Source organism: Populus alba, chromosome 4 (genome assembly GCF_005239225.2).
Source record: "Populus alba chromosome 4, ASM523922v2, whole genome shotgun sequence".
In the NCBI taxonomy this organism is placed as follows: Eukaryota; Viridiplantae; Streptophyta; class Magnoliopsida; order Malpighiales; family Salicaceae; genus Populus; species Populus alba.
The window spans coordinates 9,968,979-9,987,471 of NC_133287.1; the positions used below are offsets into that span (position 1 = coordinate 9,968,979).

At 33.9% G+C, this 18,493-nt stretch overlaps 2 protein-coding genes across 6 annotated transcripts; one reads left to right on the plus strand and one right to left on the minus strand.

Annotated features, from left to right (window-relative positions):
• The first annotated feature begins 555 nt into the window (after positions 1–555).
• LOC118039031 (proline dehydrogenase 2, mitochondrial) lies at positions 556–3,001 on the plus strand. Its single transcript, XM_073408732.1, is given in 5 exon segments — positions 556–754; positions 756–1,194; positions 1,707–2,352; positions 2,445–2,685; positions 2,788–3,001. Coding segments are annotated over 5 exon segments (1,524 nt in total). The 5' UTR covers positions 556–596; the 3' UTR covers positions 2,828–3,001.
• A 1,860-nt stretch (positions 3,002–4,861) lies between these two features.
• Positions 4,862–9,324, minus strand: LOC118039009 (probable inactive ATP-dependent zinc metalloprotease FTSHI 3, chloroplastic). Of its 5 annotated transcripts, none has more exons than XM_035045569.2 (5): positions 7,965–9,306; positions 6,966–7,289; positions 6,277–6,577; positions 5,805–6,007; positions 4,862–5,238 (listed from the first exon to the last, which is right to left on the minus strand). In XM_035045569.2, exons 1-4 carry the CDS (start codon positions 9,078–9,080, stop codon positions 5,808–5,810), a joined length of 1,941 nt encoding a protein of 646 aa, XP_034901460.1. In that variant the 5' UTR covers positions 9,081–9,306; the 3' UTR covers positions 4,862–5,238; positions 5,805–5,807. The 5 variants fall into 5 exon arrangements, with proteins under 5 accessions (XP_034901460.1, XP_034901461.1, XP_034901462.1 ...); XM_035045570.2 differs by lacking the exon at positions 4,862–5,238 and having other exon boundaries at positions 5,552–6,007; positions 7,965–9,147; positions 9,232–9,324; XM_035045571.2 differs by lacking the exon at positions 4,862–5,238 and having other exon boundaries at positions 5,552–6,007; positions 7,965–8,934; positions 9,148–9,320.
• Between the last annotated feature and the right edge of the window lie 9,169 nt (positions 9,325–18,493).

An 18,493-nucleotide genomic window follows, 5' to 3' on the forward strand; every position in this document is an offset into this window, starting at 1 on the left:
TCCCGGTTGTAAATTTGAAAGTGCTATTTTGTTTTTAAATTTTCAAAGGAAAGATATTTAAAAATATATTTGATAATCCATCGAGTTTTTACTTTCTATATATATGTATATGATGTATATGATGGCATGAGAGGTCTATTTCAAATATAGTAGTTGTTTCATAATAGGAATCAAATTACATATATGAAACAAATCAATCTTGGTTATTAATATAGGAAAAAAAATATATTTCATCTCCTAGAAAGAGATTGTGCCTATTTAAATTGTTCTCCTAGAAAGAGATTGTTGCCTATTTAAATTGTAACAGTGCATATATATGTATATATATATATGTATGTATGTATGTATGTATGTATATATATATGTATGTATATATATATTTCCTTTTTTACAGCAGTTGAGTAAAACTCAAACTTGCTTTGCCTCATCAAATCCAATAAAATAAATAAAAAAAATAAATTAGCAGTCAACTATCCTTCAAATATTTCCTATATAATCTCCACCACCATGACTCATTCCCATCTTTCTTATAACATAGGATTTCTCCTAAAAATTTGAAAAATTACAAAATAAAAAAACCTTGATCTCCAACTTTCATGGCCCCAAAACTTCTGCCACCAAAACAACTCCAAAACCTCCGTTTCTTTATCACAAGGTCTCTCCACACCTCCTCCTCCTCCTCCCCTTCCCCGTCCTCGTCCTCTATATCCACCGCCGCCGCAGTCTCTCCTCTAAACTTGGCTGAAAAACCTGAACCCGCTTTTCAAAAACCACTCACCGCCATCAAAGATCATGCAAAAACCATCATCTATCCTAGACTTTCATGACCACCAAAAACTTTTCTCAAATTTGCCAAGCACCAAACTCTTGCATGCATCTTTAAATATTTACCTGGCTTCTATAAGTCCTATGGTTGATTTTGGGATGTGGGTTATGAACTCTAGGCTTATGGAGACAGATAATATTTTACGTGCTGCTATGATAAAGATCGTAAGGCATACGTTCTTTGAACATTTTTGTGCTGGAGAAGACGTTGTTGAGGCAGGAAGGTGTATTAAGAAAGTTAATGAATCTGGTTTAAGAGGGATGTTGGTTTTCGCTGTTGAATATACAGGTGATAATGATGCTTGTGATCAGAATTTGAAAGGGTTTCTTGATACTGTTCAATCTGCCATGTCTCTTCCTCCATCTTCTGTAAGATTTCAATTTTCCTTAATTTTAGCCCTTTTTGTTTATCAATTTTATTTCTCTTTCCAATTTTTTTTTATCCGTTAATTAGTTCATATTAGCCAGAGAGTAATTTACTTTTGAAACTAGATACGGGTCCTGCAGTATATGTTAGTTTCACATCTTGGAATGCTAGCAGAATCCTTCAACAAGTGTAAGCAAGCTGTGTCCTGTTAGACTCCACCTGCTCATGGTGTACGCTATTGACCGTAAGAATTTGGAAATACATGCATCACAGAAAATGACAGCAAGAGCATAGCCAGATTAGTTGAATATTCTTCTTCTTGAGAGGTTTCCTCTCAGAAATTGAACACACTAGCTACAAGAGCACATCTTTCCTTCGGTTTTATGGCCCGGGTATCCTCGGGCTAGCTTTGGTGTATCCTACCAAGTTTCTTTTGTCTTTCTTTGATGTTGTGAGAAAGAAAACAACCCAGATGTTGAGTGCTAATTTTATTATTTTTGTGTACTTACATCAGGTGAGCAGTGTGGTGGTAAAGATCACAGCAATTTGCCCCTCAAGCTTGTTAGAGAGAGTTAGTGATTTGTTAAGGTGGCAACAGAGATATCCTTCCTTCAACCTTCCATGGAAACAGAACAGTTTTCCACTTTTTTCTGATTCAAGCCCCTTGTATCATACTCTTAAAAAACCAGAACCATTAACCCCAAAAGAAGAGCAAGATCTCCAGTTAGGCCAGGAGAGATTGTGGAAACTATGTGAAAAAAGTGTCCAGGCCAATATCCCATTGACGGTGGATGCAGAGAAAACAGCTATTCAACCTGCCATTGATTACTTGACATATTCGGCAGCGATCAAGTACAACAAAGATGATAATCCCATTGTGTATGGCACAATTCAAGCCTACTTGAAAGATGCAAAAGAGAGATTGTTACTTGCAACTAAAGCTGCTGACAAGATGAGAGTCCCTATGGGGTTTAAGGTAGTGAGGGGTGCTTACATGTCTAGTGAAAGTAAATTAGCCTCTGCATTAGGTTATGATTCTCCCATTCACAATAGTATTCAAGAGACACATGCTTGCTACAATGATTGTGCTTCGTTCATGCTTGAAAAGATCGCTAATAGCTCGGATGCAGTCATTCTTGCAACACATAATGTTGAATCAGGTAAAGATTTCAAGGAAACATATATATGATAAATTACAGCTTTTGTAATAGAAATTGGATTTGATACAGGATGTTCTGTGTACATTCTATAGGGCGATTGGCAGCAACGAAGGCACTAGACCTGGGGATTGGAAAGGGGACTCCAAAGCTTGAGTTTGCACAGCTATATGGAATGTCAGATGCACTTTCATTTGGTTTAAGCAAGGCAGGTTTTCTAGTTAGCAAGTACATGCCGTATGGACCTGTTGAGAAGGTTATCCCTTACCTTCTAAGGAGGGCTGAAGAGAATAGGGGACTTTTATCTACTTCAAGCATTGACAAGGAACTCATGAGGTGAAGTACTTTAACACCGACTCAAGAATCTGAACACAAATAAGGGTTTTAGAAAATGGTCTCAAGTGACAATCGTTTTCCTCATTTTTTGTTTCTCTGCAGGAAGGAGTTGAAGAGAAGACTTAAAGCTGCAATCTTCTGAAGTGAAAGTTCAAAGCTTTGAGCGACAAGCAGACAACAAGGCCTAGAATTGGAAGATGCTCGAAAATGTACATATGTAATCAAAAGCAAATTGCTCACTAGAACAAAAACAGTTCACGTAATCTTGAAAAAATAATGTTCAGAGCAATCTTGCAGCAGATTTTATTGTTTCTTCCCTCTGCTCTCACAACAACTCGACAACATTCTTTCCTTACCCTCAAAGGGACAAGCCTGATTGTTTGGATCTAAATGTGAAAGCTAACTGTAAGCAAAGAGAGCTTCCATGAGTTCAGTAGAGTGCTTGGACATCAAAGCTTGAAGGAGACTTGCTATCATTAATTCTGTCATTCAAATTCACATGGTGGGTAATCAGCAAATTAACGAGTGTCGAAAAAAATGATTTCTGAGCAATCTGAGCCTCAACATTGTCACACTGCAAGGACAGATTCTTAAAAAAAAAAGAGACATTTGAAAAGGGCACTGTTTCCATGAAATGAATGGCTGCAATTAACCCCAGCTACGAGTATTAGCTAGCCTACTTATTTTCACAAATCTTTTTTAATTTTTTGGTGTCCCCCCGCCCCCAAAAATTAAGGAGTCACTGCTAATGGTGGAGTGATGTGGAGATCAGAGCACTTATTTTTTGTGGTAGGTCAAAAGATAAAATTGCAACTGAAGATTAGATGACGTGGGAAAAGATCCAAAATGTTTTCCATGTGTGGCCGACTCAGATTTACGAGGGGTGTTTTAGAGTTTTATAACAGTTATTTTTTAAAATATATTTTTTAAAAAATATATTTTTACCATTAACACATAAAAATAATCTAAAATATTAAAAAAATAATTTAAAATACTAAATATTAAATTGAAACAACGCTTAGACCGTGTTAGAAAACAACCCTTAAGTTTGCTATAAGAAAAAAAACCAGCTTTGATCAACCCAAACAAGATAAATTAGGTTTTAGTTAGGGCAGGTGAAATTTAACAAAACTATTGTTTCATTGCTCCATGGAAATTCCAGAGACTATATAGCAAAACCAAAATTTTAATATTCTTCAAACGACAAAATGATTTGGCCTTGAAAAACAAAATGAGAAGCACACCTAAATTAATCTTTGCTTCTTGGCAACTTTCACCTTCATCTTGTGTGTCTTCTGTCCATTTCTCTCCCCAATAGGAAAGAACTTAAGGTACATGAAATGTAAGGAAAGAAAGTCCCAACAACTTGCTCTAATAGTGGATGTCAAAATCATACCAATTGGAGTCCCAACTAGTTGGGAATACACTTTATTTGCCGTGACAGATGAGTAGAAGAGCATAGCATTTCCAAGAAAATGACAGGTATAGATAGAAACCAAATAAAAGATTCCAAAGCCATCTACCACTGCCCATCACAGCTTAGCTAGCTGCCATGAATGCTGATGTTATCGAAAGCATGATAATGAAAAGAAAGTTATTGCCAGTCCAGGGACATGATGTGGCTGGTTAGATCCACATGGGCCAAGTCCTTGCAATAGTTTTCCAGGAGGAGATTATGACAAAAGGGAAGATGAAAGTGATTCTGTAGAATTTTCTGCACTATAAGATTCAGAATGATGCAACTGCATATGAAAGCAAAAAGGAAGGTTCACACTTTCAAGCAACGATTTAGTTGACAAATCAAAATGTTCTGCTGTTAAGAGGATGTGATCAAGGATCACTAAGTTGGTATCGATCGAAACCAAATAAAAGATTCCAAAAGCCATCTACAGTCCACATGGGCCAAGTCCTTACAATATTTTGCCAGGAGGAGATTATGACAAAAGGGAAGGTGAAAGTGAATCTGTAGAATTTTCTCCACTATAAGATTCAGAATGATGCAATTGCATATGAAAGCAGCAGGAAACCCAGTAATAAGCCCTCTGGCTCCAAAGGATCACTCACATCATAAAACGGGAGGTTCACACATTCAAGCAACACGGTGGGGGGGTGGTATGAAAACGACTAATCAGCGACCAAAAGAAAGAACTAGCCTGATTGAACAAACAACATGCTAGAGAAAAGTTTTTAGTTGACAAATCAAAATGTTCTGCTGTAAAGAGGATGTGATCAAGGATGATTGAAAGTGAAAAGCACTAAATTACTGATAGCAAAGGGACCCCTCAGGGCATATTGGCATATTGGCATATTTGGCCACAATGCGACCCTATGACAGTATGATCAAATAGTGCAGCGGGGATAAAATGTGTCATCGAACTAATAAGCAGTGCGCTCTGGTTCTACTTGACTAAGCCTCGTGCTCATCCGAGGAGTTTACATAGGAAAGTGCAAAGGATTTCTTTACGAACCACAATGTGCCATTATTAACTTGACAGATTTCCATCACAGATCTTGATAACATTTGTCACCTGATTCCATATAACCGGATCCATGCTGAAGATATGGAAAAGAAAATGTTATACTACATTGGTATGAAAAAAGATGCACAAGAATAACTAGAAAATTGTAGTCAACAAGTATCTTGCTACTATTTTTCAGGTCTTCCACTTTCAGGATTGGAATAGAGAGTGGAAGAAAGAGGGTTATATTTTCAGCAGTATACTTTGTAGCATAAAACGCAGTTAATGTACTCATCATTTACATGTCATCACATATAGGGGATCAACCCAGAATTGTTATGAATTATGATCCTCTCAGCCAAAGTATATTGGACACTTCAAAATCATCTATTCTTGGGGTGCGGACATTGAAAAAGATAAGAACCCAGTATGCTTTAATGATAAAATGTCATCCGACTTCAAAGCATACATTATAGATGGTTATTCCAGCACCCATCGCACAAACACCAGAATGACAATTCCACTAATTTGAATATATATCTTGTGGTAAATTTATCGATAGACATCAAAATTTTGTACATAATCAGACCCTGGAAAAACCTAAATAACCAAAAACAAGAAAATGTAACCACAGTAAAAGTAAATTGAAACAAAACCTACTTTTCAGCTCAGGGTCTGGTAACCTAAAGAGCCTTGCAAACCATCCTGTCTTGTGTCATTCGTTCCCATCAACGAAGGAATCCATGGGAACAATTTGCCCAGCTCTTTGCTTATTGTACTGGGCCTTAGTTGCCTGTCCCCGATTCCAAACTTTGCTCTTTCAATTGCTTCCATTACATCTTCCCTTGTTACAATGTCTCCACCTGCAAAAACCAAACTTACTTGATTCATATTTAATAATAAATGATATAATTATTCTCGAGGTATCTAATGCATAAAGCTTGCACTATAAAAAAGGGTATACAAAATTGGGGAGTGGGGTAGAATTACTCAATGAAGATGCAATGAAAAAGAATGGAAATAAAATGATGGCCCACCACATGAGGACAAGGCTACTATCTGTAGTGGATTCAAATTGTCATTGTAGATGGTAAAAGACCAGATAACAGCTTATTTATAACATAAACCTTACCTCTTCGAGCAGCAAGTAAAGCAGCTTCATTAATGATGTTTGCAAGATCAGCACCTACAAAGCCTGGTGTCAGTGAAGCAACTAGATTGCAGATAAGATCTGCATCTTCATCTAAAGGAACCCCTCTCAAATGTACAGCCAAGATCTTTCTCCTTCCTTCTTCATCTGGTTCTCCAACAACTACCTTTCTTGAAAAGCGACCAGGCCGGCAAAGGGCTGGATCCAAAGCTTCCGGCCTGTTAGTTGCTGCAATAACCGCCACTTTCATTTCTGACTCAAAACCATCCATTTCAGTCAGCAACTACAGAGGCAAAAAAAAGTCAGTTGCGAGGACAACTTTTATTTGGAACACAATAAAACATGGTAATTCAGAAATTTGGAGGAAAATCTGAAGTCAGAGGATTTAGAGTGACAATGCTAAACAATGAAAAAACAAGCAAGAAAGCCAGTTGATTTATCAGAAGTCCTGACAAGAATATAATATGCAAGGATAGACATGTCTCTGAAGTTTAACATAGTAATTTTGGCAATGAGTATAGTACCTGACAAACATATGTAATATTTAGATGAAGGTGCACACCAATAATGCAAAAGATCACATAAATATAGGATTCAGTAAACTACAATATATCCAGTAAAAAAATGGAAACACTGCAAGAGATGCAAGAAGGTTTGAATGATTAGGTTACCTGGTTTAGTGTTTGATCCCGTTCATCATTGAAACTTCTACCACGTTTTCCCCCAACTGCATCAAGTTCATCGATGAATATAATTGATGGAGATGATTTTCTTGCCGCATTAAAGAGATCTCTAATCCGAGCTGCTCCTCTACCAACAAACAACTCCACAAATTCACTGGCAGAGACACTGAAAAATGGTACTCCTGCTTCTCCAGCAACTGCACGTGCCAGTAATGTCTTCCCTGTTCCTGGGGGACCAACCAGCAATACACCTCTAGGTAACTTTGCTCCCAGTTTTTGATAATTCATAGCTCCTTGCAGACACAAAACTATCTACAAAGCATGAATCACATCAATGAGTTTAATATAGATATTCTAGAAAGATCCATCAACATAATGGAACCATCAGTGTCCATAAACAGAAATCTTGCAAGACAACACAAAATATTGAGCTGGTCTCAGATTCAGATTCTAAGTAGGAAATATAATTAAGAGAGATGTCAAGGTATGTATACAATTCTTTATCAAGCAGCTTCAGCAAAGATCAAGAAATCTCCAAGAGGATATAAGATATGGTTGGACAAGAAAGCAGCAAGACATCACCTTGCTCAGACTCAGAAAGCCTCATGCATAACTTGGGAGTTAGCAAAGAAGTTCAAGTGAGATTAAAATTAGCTTTATGACGTCAAATGCAGACTTATAACCCCATTAGCATCATATGCAACAACTTCAAGAGTTCTTTATAGAGCAAATACAGCTCGATTACAAAATGGTTAATAATAGAGATACATAAAGTTAGACTCATTCGTTAATCCCCTCCACTAAATCTTATTATTCTATTATAATTGTGCAGATGAACATAGAATTTAAGTAGACTATGACTCTTGACACTTGCTTCTTGCTTCAGTAATAAACAGATAACTGGAGGTTATTGTTGTGTTTTTTTTTTTTAGAATTATATCTGATATCATTTTATTTCGAGAAAACTTTAATAGGGGAATTGCTTACCTCCATGAGTTCTATCTTAGCAATATCAACACCCTCCACATCATCAAAAGTGACTGCCTGATTATTTGATCGCCTCTTTCTTGCTGGGCTATTAGCAGCAGAAAGTTGGCGATAGAGGAGCCACATCATAGGAGTCAAGGGAATCCACAAAGATATTATAGTTATAAGCAAACTCCTTATTGACATCAGAATTGATTGAGGGGCTGAGCTGTATGCTGTTCCCTTTGCTCTCATCAAAGTAAGAAGAAATTTCTCGTCACGATCTACTTTCCTTGTAGAAAATTGCCACTCTGGGGTGGAAGTTCGTGGCCTTGAAAATTTCTTAAATACATCTACCCTTGATGCCAGACCAGTTTTGCTCACAACACCTTCTACTGCAACTGTTTCAGCTGCATTCTCATCTGGAAGATTTAATACTGAAGATTTGTCTTCTGAGTTTTCAGTATTTTCAGTACCCACAGAGTCTGTGTTATAGTATATACGACGGGATCCCTCTTCAAATAAGACGTTTGTAACATAGCCATTTTGAAGGCTGGCTATCAATTCTGAATAAGGAACAATCTTTGGAGATGGCAACGCAGTTAATCTCAAAAACAAGTAGCACATTCCCAATGCAACAGAAATTGAAGTGTAAAGTGTCATTCTTTTTATATTCCTTCTCAAGAACATTCCAAAATCATTCAACATCGACCTAATTGAAACTCCCTTCAATCTTATTTTCAATAGCCGCAGTCTTGTTTTCAATCTAAGTGAAAACCTCTTCCTCAAATTACCATTTCCTCTTTTCCTCAAATGGCTCTCCTCATCTCCACTTTTTTCACTCAATGGTCTAAATGAGCTTTTACAAGACAACCCATTTTGAGACTTACAACCACTACAAAACCCCGATAAATGAACCCCGGTTTTTCCATCATAAAATGATGACCTAAACTTGCTCCTCCAAAGCAACAAATGTTGGAGTTTGCCAGCACTGCAAAGTCCCAAAGAAGGGATCAAAACTGGACTGTAACAAACAGTTGAATATCTCTTCAAAGATTTAGTATTTCCATTATTGACTCCAGAGTTCAGTTTAAAATTCAAGAACCCGTTATTGCAAACAGCAGAAAAAGAAGCCATGCCTCTTCAAAACAACAACAACTAGCTTTACCAAGAAAATCAAGAAATATCCATTACTAGCATGTACCTGTCATTTGGGATTCCGCAATAAATCATACATAAGAACCTGCTATAAACCGTCGAGACCTTAACGAATTGACGTGGTTCTTACCTGGTTTTCGTAGAAATTGGAAACAAACTGAGGAATGGGCAACTACTGTATTTGTGCTTGTTCAGCAGTGAAGATAAGAAAACTTTTTTGGGTTTATAAGAACCCGAAGATTGGGTTTTTTCACTCTAAAGCAATAATCACACGTGTGGTGCCTGTACTATAGTTGAGTCCCCATATTACTAATTTGATCAGTTGAGTCCTTTTAGGAGATAAGGCTTAGCAACTCCATTAGCATTGATCTATGGAACTCTCATATTAAAAAACGTTTCGAGTTTTATCTCAGATTTTAAAACTCTTTAAAATTGAGAAAATAAAAAAAAAATCTTGTCTATTTTAATGTGTATTCCTGATTACTCCCCCCCTATATATATATATATATATATATATCTCAATTACTTGCTTGTATATATTCCAAATCTATAAATAGAAAAGAATAAAGCTTTACACTACACCGTTTGAAAACACGGTATAAAATCGTGTTCTATAAAAATTCAATTTTTTTATTAAAAATTAAATTTTTTATATGTTTTGGATCATTTTGATGTGCTGATCTCAAAAATAATTTTTTTAAAAATAAAAAAAAATATCATTTTAATGCATTTCAGCACAAAAAACATTTTGAAAAGTAACCGCGGCCACACTCCCAAACAAGCTTACATGGTAGGTAGTTCCTCACATGAATTAATGGTTTTTTTTTTTTTAGTTTTTACATGTTTTGGTTTTTTTAAAATTATTATTAATTTTGGCACATGCATATTCATTAATGTATTATTTATGCTATTGAAATATTAGTTTATTCAAAAAATATTTAAATTAAATTTATTGAGCTACTTTATATGAATTGGAAAAAATAATATCTGAAGTGAAAATAATTAGGCATTTTGTCTTATCAATGAATTACTTTGAATATTCAAATTTAGTTTCAGATTGTCACGCCATCCTATGAAAAATTAAAAGAAATGAGCATTGTTTTTTTTTTTTTTTAAAATAAAATAAAAATGGAACCACTTCATAGCAAGAATAAGAAGGGATAAGGTATGTATACTCAAACTGTATTTTAATTATAATATTTTCGTGGAAGAGATGGCCAAAGAAGGGCATGACCCTATAAATTTATTCTGTTAAATGTTTTTAAATGAAAAATTAATTGATAAATATCATCAATTTTTTCTTTTTTTTGATAAATATTTTTACACATAATTGCTAATTTTAGTAAATAATAAGAGGTAAAAAGATAAAACTTAAAAAAAAAACAAGTTTTTTTTTGTTGAAAAAAAAAAAAACAAGTTGAACTAACATATTGATGACGAAAATGAGGATTTTAGCACGATAGGGAGATGAGTGAAATTGAGAGAAGAATGTAGGTTATTGGAGGGAAATTTTCATTCTTAGGATGGAAAATGTTTTGATTTACAAGAGGGAAAAAAACTTATTCTTTATTTTTGTAAATTAAAAGGATGGTTAGGGTTCTTATATATATATATATTTTTTTTTATTTTAAGACTATTTATCTATTTCTTGAGTATAAAACAATCCAATTTCATTTCTCAAACTTTTTTTTTTTCTTTTAGAAGTGAAAAATGATGCTAGATTTAGTCCATTAAATAAGTACATGTTTGAGAATATGATAAAAGTTGAACTTTAAAATATTTTTCATTTGAAAATACATTAAAAAATATTTTTTTTATTTTAATATTAACACATTAAAATAATTTAAAAACACAAAACAATAATTTAAAATAAAAAAAATTCAAAACTTATTGAAATTCCAGTCCAAACACATTCCAAATAAACACTAAGTCCAATACTCAATTTTTTCGAATTTTTTTTTTTTTTATAAAAAATTGAAACAGGTTCAAACTGACCGGTTTCGGTTCGTTCGGTTTTTTAGAATAAAAACCTGTTCAAACCGGTTTGGCTTATTTTTTTGGGTTGGCTCGGTTTTTTTCCGGTCTGGCTCGGTTTTTTTCGATTTGGGTTTGGTTTGGTTTTTTTAGTTTCAAACTTATAAAACTGAAACCGAACCGGTTGGCTTTTTTAAAATTTTAATCGGTTTTTTCGCAGTTCGGTTTTTTCAGTTATTTTTTTTCCAGTTTTCTCAATTTAATTGGTTTTTGAGTTTTGTTGCTCACCCCTAATATTCACTAATGATATACTTTTAGCAAGATAGCATGGTTAATTTCAATAACATGTAGCTATAACACTTCCTGATACAATCCCAAATTATATTACAGAAGAGGACATGAACTCGATTGACTAGGGAAATAGGGTTTATGGTCGATTACCTATAGATGGGGATGCACAATTGGTAAGTTGAGGGGACAAAAAGTTTGTTCACACCAAGAAGAGAGGGTGTGCATTTGGGTCCACCAAGAAGAGGAATACATGGCTAATCTCCTTAACAGGGGATGCACAGTTAGGCATCCTCAATTGTAGCATCCCTCATCAATCCAAGAGTCATCAACATGAGGACTCATCTCTCATCAGTTGCATGCTCTCATGTCTTAAAAGTGAGGTTAACTTAGTTTGAGGTAAAATAAATTTTTTTGTACAAGTGATTTGAGCCAACTAAAGCCTACAAGTCATCCAGTTAAATTGTCTGGTCATCATTTTCTCATGCTAATTTTTTTTTTTAATTATTAAAGTCCTTTATACCATAGTTATTAAACCCGGCCCGGCCCGGCGGGTCAACCCGGGACCCGGTCGACCCGGTGGCTGGACCGGTTCGGGTTTAATAAAAGACCGGCTGTGGCAACAGCCCGGCCAAACCCGGGCGACCCGGGCAAACCCGGACGAGACCCGGGTTTTTTTTTTTTTTTTAAATATGAGATAAAAAAAATTGGTTTAAATATTTTAACTTAAAATGATAACATAGTATCTTTTCAAAGTGGGGTTTAAAGCCCTTTCATATATATACTCTATGTTTACATGAAAAAATCATGTTTTTTCAATGTGGGATTTGAAACCCATTGGTATATATACTCTATGTTCCCAAGGAAAAAATCATGTTTTTTCAATATGGGATAAAAAACCTTTTGGTTTAAATACTTCAACTTAAAGGGATAACATAGTATCTTTTCAATGTGGGATTTGAAGCCCTTTCATATATATACTCTATGTTCCCATGAAAAAAGTTATGTTTTTTCAATGTGGGATTTGAAACCCATTAGTATATATACTCTATGTTCCCAAGGAAAAAATCATGTTTTTTCAATGTGGGATAAAAAACCTTTTGGTTTAAATACTTCAACTTAAAGGGATAACATAGTATCTTTTCAAAGTGGGGTTTAAAGCCCTTTCATATATATACTCTATGTTTACATGAAAAAAATCATGTTTTTTCAATGTGGGATTTGAAACCCATTGGTATATATACTCTATGTTCCCATGAAAAAAGTTATGTTTTTTCAATGTGGGATAAAAAACATAGAGTATATATATGAAAGGGCTTCAAAATCCCACATTGAAAAGATACTATGTTATCCTTTTAAGTTGAAGTATTTAAACCAAAATGTTTTTTATCCCACATTGAAAAAACATGATTTTTTCCTTGGGAACATAGAGTATATATACCAATGGGTTTCAAATCCCACATTGAAAAAACATGATTTTTTTCATGTAAACATAGAGTATATATATGAAAGGGCTTTAAACCCCACTTTAAAAAGATACTATGTTATCCCTTTAAGTTGAAGTATTTAAACCAAAAGGTTTTTTATCCCACATTGAAAAAACATGATTTTTTCCTTGGGAACATAGAGTATATATATACCAATGGGTTTCAAATCCCACATTGAAAAAACATGATTTTTTCATGTAAACATAGAGTATATATATGAAAGGGCTTTAAACCCCACTTTGAAAAGATACTATGTTATCATTTTAAGTTGAAATATTTAAATCAATTTTTTTATCCCATATTTTACATGGATTTTTTCATATAAAATATATTTTTTTTTTAATCAACCCGGATAATCCGGGTTGACCCGGGTTAACCCGGGTTGACCCATGAAACCCGAGACCCGGCCCCTTGACCGGGTCAACCCCCGGGCCGGGTTTAATAACTATGCTTTATACTAAATGGAGTGGTACCTATGTACCTAGAAATGGTGTAACCACATGCTTGTGAAGGAGTGTTGTGTTTATATTTAGGAAAAATGGGTGTTTTTTATACCTAAACAAGATGGATTTCTGCACCAACATGTGAATTCCTTTATACCCAATTAAGGTCAAGATGTCTTTGAGTTCGAGTAAAAATGTTTCCTTTACCTAAGGTGGAGGATGTTTTAAGTTCAGACTAGGTTATCCCTGTTCTAGAATGAAGATCAGAATAGAGACTATGTTGTACCCGGGTATTTGACATCCCAATTCTAAACTTCCGTTGCTGCTACTGCAATGACAGTGGATGTGTTTTTTTCCACGGTTTTTGACATCGAACGTTTAGTTATCTGCAAACACCATCTTGTGCATATTTCTAATAGTAGTGTGTGTAACCAATAGCAAAATGAATATTATACCACTGTAGGCAAGCCTCCAAAATTTTACGACATACAATATGTCAAGCCCTTTGTATATGTTAAACATGTTTAGGGTAAGTGTTGAGCGACCCACAAGGAAGTGGAACCAGTTGAAGAAAGGACGATACTTGTTATCTTTGTCAGGTCTGACTAGGCCACCAAACACTTGTGCTGTTGACTATGGCAATGCCGATGATTTTGAGTTGTTGAATATTCCATGAGACCTTGTGCCTAGAAATATTCCAATCCCAAATCCAACAAGACAACCAAGAATATAGGCCACCAGTTGACTGCTTATATGCAAGTAGAACCATAAAGGGTCTGCAGATTCGAAGTTTTTCAAGTATCTTGCAATGATGGCCCCGAGAGGCATTAGAGTACCCCAGCTTATTGTGTTCAATATTCTATGGACATTTTTCATTGTGCTTGAAGAGCTTCTTTTCGTCATAATCCTTCCAAAAAGGAAGTCCAAACTCCTTATCCATGGATTTAACATTGGGAACATCGAACATGCTTGCTAGAGATGATTGCTTCCGTAACTCGTTATCGGAGAAGTATAAACTACAAGACTTCCATCCATTCTTGGAAGAGGGATGATTGCTTGCAAATTAATCAATCATCCCTATTGAAGTTGGATTGATAGCCCAAGCAATCCATTTGTGATCGGTCACACCAACATGCCTGAAGACAACATTAAATCTGTTGGATAATGAATGGTAGTTCCAGTTAAGAGAGGAACTCAAAACAGGCAAATCTTTGCAAGAAGAGAACCTTTTGCTGTTCGAAAATTTGTAGGTTGAGCATGGTGGTGGTTGTTGTGCTATGCATGACAATGTACAAAAAGCAAGATTTGGACCTCCTATATCTTTGGATGGAAGGTAATTAACTTGTGTTTTTTATAGTAAAAAAACATGTTTTTTAGCCTATAAAAATGTAGTTTGTGCTTAAAAGATATATTATCTTTGAAAATAAAGTCATCATACTTTCAAACCAAACACACTTAATGCTTGGCCAGTTCATCAAACAAGTCTAAAACTCTAGAAGGCCAAAGCTAAATCCATTAGTACTTGGTCCAATATTGTCAAGATCACTATCGTCAGTGGTGCCCTTATTTATCAATGCTCTGCTCAAATAAAATCATGCAATTAAGCCCTTATTTCTTTTAATCTTAACAAAACTTGCCTAATAAGACCCTCAACCTCTTAGTCTTAAGTCAAAAATCCACGCAAGACCAATTAATCATGAAGTACAATCAACCAATACCATGAAAATCATAGATCGGCAAGAACTCGGTCCAAACAAACATCAATAAATAAAAAATAATAATACTTTAGGGATTTAATTATCAAATCAACAAAATGAAATTGGAAAGAAACAAGGACTAAAACAAATAGAAAAAAAGAAAAGCTAAAAAGTTGTCGTAATGTAGGCTCGGTTATTGAATAGCGTGAGACTTTGAACGACGTGTGTTGGCTACTAGTGAACGGAGGAAGGTGTTGAGGTTCCAGTAGAGTCTTTCTCAGTCTCTGTTCCAGTAGAGTCTTTCTCAGTCTCTGAATTACCATCCTATGGTGCTTTGATTATGAAATCTAATATCCTATGATACTTGGACAATTATTTTTAGTGATGTGATATTCACACGTGTGATTTAATTAAAAGGTGTTGCATGTGTTCCATGTATTATTCAATTATTTTATTGAAATTGTTTCTACATCATTCTAAAAAACCTAACTATACACGGTTGCTGTTGTGGTTGTGGTTTGAAAAAAGTTATTTTATAAAAAGTACTTTTAGTTGAGGTTGGTTTGAAAAAATATATGTTTGGTTAAAACTTTGGTTCAAACTGAGGTCGAGTAAAAAGTAGTTTAATGTATTTGGTTAAAAAAATATTTTTTCAAATTGAGGTTATAAAATAATTAATATATATATATATATTGTTTTTAATTTAAATATTGTAGATTTAACTATTGTTATTACATCATAAAATAAATAATACTTTATATAAAATATTTTGTATTGTTTTATTAAACTATTTACAATTCCATCACGTATAAAATACATCCGATAAGAACTACAGTTTCATTGGTTTTGTAAGCGCGCAACAACATCAGGTAAAATATCATCAGAAATAAAATTGAGATTGTGATCAAATTCTACAAATATTACGTCATCAAGCGATCTTCTTCTAATTTATATAGTGTTATTGGATAATATGAAACACTAGTTTTTCGAAATAAAACATAATTAAAAATAAAAAATATTTTTTTTTACTGAGTCGAACCTGGTTCAATATATTTTTATAGTTTTAGACCAGGTCCGATATCCACTGTTCATGTGAACAGTGGAGGAACTCTCCACTGTCCACTTAAGTGAACAATGGAGAGTTCATTCTCCACTTGAGAAGACGCAGGTAGGATCGCAGGAGAAGCTAATAAAATCTACTTCTCATGAGCTGAGGTTCGACCTCAGTTATTAGGTGGGACCCATGTAAAAAAATTATGAAGTTTGGGTTAACCAAATACCTTGATTCAGCTTTTATTTTCAGCTGCTGTCGTTATCGCAGTGCCAAACAGGCACTTTCTCAGTCTTTGAATTACCATCCTATGGTGCTTTGATTATGAGATCTAATATCCTATGATACTTGGACAATTATTTTTAGTGATGTGATATTCACACGTGTGATTTAATTAAAAGGTGTTGCATGTGTTCCATGTATTATTCAATTATTTTATTGAATAATTGAATTGTACTGAAATTGTTTCTACATCATTCTAAAAACCTAACTATACCGGCAGGTAGCTAGTCAATTGTTTTTGTTTTTAAATTTTTCTTATTTTTTTTTTATTGCTATTCATTAAGATTCTTAATTTAATTAATATTTTATTAATCATAATGTTTCTTTTAATATTTAAACAGTCTTGTAAGCTATTTTTCATAACACAAATAATAAAATAAAAACTTTACAGAAAATATACAACTCCACAGTTTAGAGATATAATTTTTTTGAAAATGAAGTAACCCTATCAAAATATTAATGAATATATATTGATGACATTATTTCTTGTCTGCTTACTTTTCCTTTCTCTTCACGAGTTCTTGTCGGAACTAAAACAATGTGGGGATGCAAATGTGCCACGTTTTCCAGCCTATAATCTCCCGAAACATCAATTCTGGAGCTGTCTCCATGAATTAATTAGCTCCAGAATTGATTGTTTTTTTCCCCATTGTTTGCAAAATAATTGAGCAATTATCATTAAACTTTCAGTCCTGACAGCCCTTAAAAATGTCAGCCTCGTTATTTTTGGCAAGTAGTACAGCGAGGAAGGAAATCATGCATGCCAAGAAAACCATGCATGGACCCAACGATTATCCCTACTGCGTGATACACGAGCAGAAAAGGTCAAAAGAAGAGCAAGAAACCAAGAAAAACCCTTCTCTTGATATATTATGATGCGATTTTCAGCTTCTTATGAGGTCCACTCGATTTTGGACCGACAATTATGAGAACCCTTCTCTTTTTGATTCTTAGTACAAAGAAGAGGCTGGTATACCCTACTATTAATTGGCTATCTTACTTGAAGGAAGGAGACTAGTGAACGATATTCATTCACAATTATTTATTTTTAAATCATTTAAGTATTTCAACATTAAATTAAACATGCTTGTCACTGCCCTATATATCTTATAATTATAAATCATCTCCTCGTCTTACCGTCGCTTGTTCTTCTTAATTGTAATCTTCCAGTAGAATAGAATGAGTGTGTAATTAATTAAACTTTTTGTTATGTTGTCTCCTACTTTCCTTCTCCTTCCCAGTATGAGTCTGGTTTGCTCCAGGTTAGTGATTCTATAGAGAGCTACCATGCAAGAAAGTAGAGTGAAGGAACAAAAATAGATGACTTACTTTTCTTACTAGGTTAGCTCTCTTTGCCTAACCTGTAAATTCAATTAAAAAAAATGAACGGAATTTTTTTGACAATAACTCCTGTTTTTTTTTTTTTTTTTTCTTGTTTTAGTTATATAAAATTAAGCTTAAAAAAATTATGATAAATAAAGTGCTAGACTGCTAAATATTTTACAAGCATGCTAGTTTTAAAAAAACAAAACATGTGAACTAGAACCCCGTAAACAATCAAATAGTAAAGCTTCAGAAGATATATAATAACAAATGAAATTTGATAATAACTTTTTTTTTTCCTTGTTTTAGTTATATAAAAACTAAGCATAAAAAATTTCAAACAAATAAAATGCTAAATTGCTTAATATTCTATAAACATGCTAGTTGAAAAAAAATATGAAATATATAATGAAAAACCCGTAAATAATAATACAGTAACAGTTTTAAAAGACAAACAAAAACAGATAAAAAAATAATATGAATTTAGAAGACAAACAATAACATATAAAATTTGATAGTAACACTTGTTTTTTTTTCCCTCTTGTTTTAGTTATATAAAACTTAGCATGAATTCAAATATGATAAGGAATTCAGCACCACACATAACTTTGTGACACGAATGATCAATAACATGAGATCTTTTTCATGCAAGAAGTATATTTTTAGCTATCTCCACCTATCAATATCTAATCTAATTAACCATATCAATTAATTGATAAAAAATAATAATAAAAAAAAGAAAAAGGTTTGTCTTTAATTATTTCAACTTGTATTTTCTTTTCATTTTAATTATGTTATATACTTATTTATTACTTGCTTAGATTAATTATCAATATATAATTAATTA